This window comes from Otolemur garnettii, unplaced genomic scaffold (assembly GCF_000181295.1).
Source record: "Otolemur garnettii isolate 467f Iridium unplaced genomic scaffold, OtoGar3 scaffold00309, whole genome shotgun sequence".
Classification (NCBI taxonomy): domain Eukaryota; kingdom Metazoa; phylum Chordata; class Mammalia; order Primates; family Galagidae; genus Otolemur; species Otolemur garnettii.
This window is the reverse complement of record NW_003852704.1, coordinates 308,867-310,966: the sequence shown is the minus strand read 5'-3', so window position 1 is coordinate 310,966 and position 2,100 is coordinate 308,867. Positions and strand designations below refer to the sequence as shown.

General features: G+C 44.5%; 1 protein-coding gene across 1 annotated transcript in view; it reads right to left on the bottom strand.

The window, feature by feature from the left end:
- Positions 1-672: 672 nt before the first annotated feature.
- LOC100964343 (heterogeneous nuclear ribonucleoprotein A1-like) overlaps positions 673-2,100 on the bottom strand; it is a 2,778-nt gene continuing 1,350 nt past the window's right edge. Inside the window, exon 2 of the mRNA XM_023509008.1 lies at positions 673-689. Coding sequence (XP_023364776.1) covers positions 673-689 — 17 coding nt within the window. The remainder of the gene's footprint in view (positions 690-2,100) is intronic.

Genomic DNA, 2,100 nt, shown 5'->3' with positions numbered 1-2,100 from the left:
TTGCTTGATTGGCTTGAATAATTGAGATCTCATTTTAGAGCTAACAAAATGTGGCTCATAACAATTAGTTCAGGGGTGATGCACACAAGATGGTGGACTAGAAACAACCTGTACACACCACTCTCACAAAGAGGATTAAAGGTGGGGAGTAGATACCCACCTTCATATCAATAGTGTAAGAGAGAGTACTGTGAGTCAAAAGAGAGGTGACAAGAGGCTCCCAATATGCAGGATCAGGAATAGAATTTGGAGGTACACAGAGAAAATGAGTACACACACAGGGGAGGCATAGACGAGAGAATCCTGGGGCTCCACACTTCCCCCACAATCATCACTAAGGGGAGGGACCCTCCACTGCACAAGACCACATGAATAACACAGGGAGTCATCAGAGACTGTGCAGAGACATTGTACCAAAGAAGGAACACAGCAATAACCTAGTGGCTCACAAACCCAGGGTGCTAAAGCTGGCACCATTTAAAAACCCTTGACCCACAGCATGGCTTCTGATGAGGAGTCAAACCCTCCCCACCCCCTCTGCCAGTCTGGGGAAGGAGGTGGGAGGGGAGAGGCCAGGAACTCTCCTGAGTCCCATGGGCACATGCCACCGCACTTGAAGGTCCTGGGCCAGATGACAATCACCATAATCTGTCAACATAGACAGAGCTGGGCTCAAGCTGGAACCCAGCCTACAAAAGAAGCATCCAGAAGGTCACAACAAGGAAGCTAGCAGGCTGAGTGGACTGTCAGTCACCACTGCCCATTGACATGAGTGGGGTTATGCTCAAGTAACAGGGCTGAGAAACATTGCTGCTGCAGGCCTGCCAGGGTCCAGCCCTGGGGCCAGGGTCCATTAAGACTTGTGAATCTAGCAGCAACTGACTGAAGAAATATAAAGTTAGAAATGACATCAAGAAACAAAGAGACAAGACACACAGAATAGAATTTTCAAAGGTGGCAGCACAAGGACCATGGCCTTTTGTGAGTTTCTGATCATGGTCCCAAGTGTCAGTTTCACTCAGCTTTTATTGAAGGCTACTTGCTCGTTAGCCCAGAGGGTAAGCTGAGAAAGGGAACAAAGACAGACATCAGGAGTTTCTTTGAGTGAGCATATCAGCCCCTATTGTTTCTATAATCATTAACCTTAAGGGTCTGAGCAGCCTTGAGAAATCAATAACCTGAGCCTTGTGTGGGGGAAGCCTCCAGTCTGCAGTCACACACACAGATTCCTAGGGGAGTGTTAATACCCTTGAGTCCACTGGGGAGTAAAATGCCACTGGTGTCAGTCTCCTCTGAAGAACTGGTGGGAAAAAAATTTTTCCTCTCATTACCACCACAGAGGGTCTTTCTCTAGGGTAAGGGATATAAGCCCGCCTATCCATATTTTAGGGCTTGAGCTGTTCCCTTAACTTCTGCCCCACCCAAGTACAAATCTCCACAATGGGTATTTGCTTTGACTGTTAACTAGGCAGGAAGTGACCTAGTTAATATTTCTTGCTAGGCCTTGCACACAGCTTCCTATGTGGCCATTAATCCTTCAGAGTACTTACAGACCCAAGAGGGGTGTTAGGAAACTGTATCCCCAATAGGCCAGGCTTCTAGGAAAAGCAGGAAACTTTTTCAGATAAGAAAGTTAGCAGTAGCTGGTTTAAAGGCAAACTAACTGACTTTCTTTTGTTCTGCTCTCTTAGCTTGGGCTGCTTTTTTTTTTTTTTCAAGAGAATTAAATCGTTTATTGATTACACATGATAATGGTAGATACACAAGCTTCATTCTCATCTGTAATTTTATCTGGTACCATTATTCAATTTAGATATATTGCATAGGATATGCCAACAATCACCTTTATAACCAATAATTCCATGATTTTCCTTGGATGACCCCTTTAAATGGTGAGCTTCAGGTCACAACAGTAACCCTCAGTTCAACTACACCAAGGTTTCTGAAGACAATGGCTTCTTCACCCAAGCAGGTTGCAAATGAATTTCAAATAGAACCTGGCATCACCCTGAAGGAATTCTAGCTTCACACTTTTTTGGAAAGTTTACCAAAATAGCTTCAGAGTAGACTAACTTTACACAGCACATTTAAAAAAAAAAA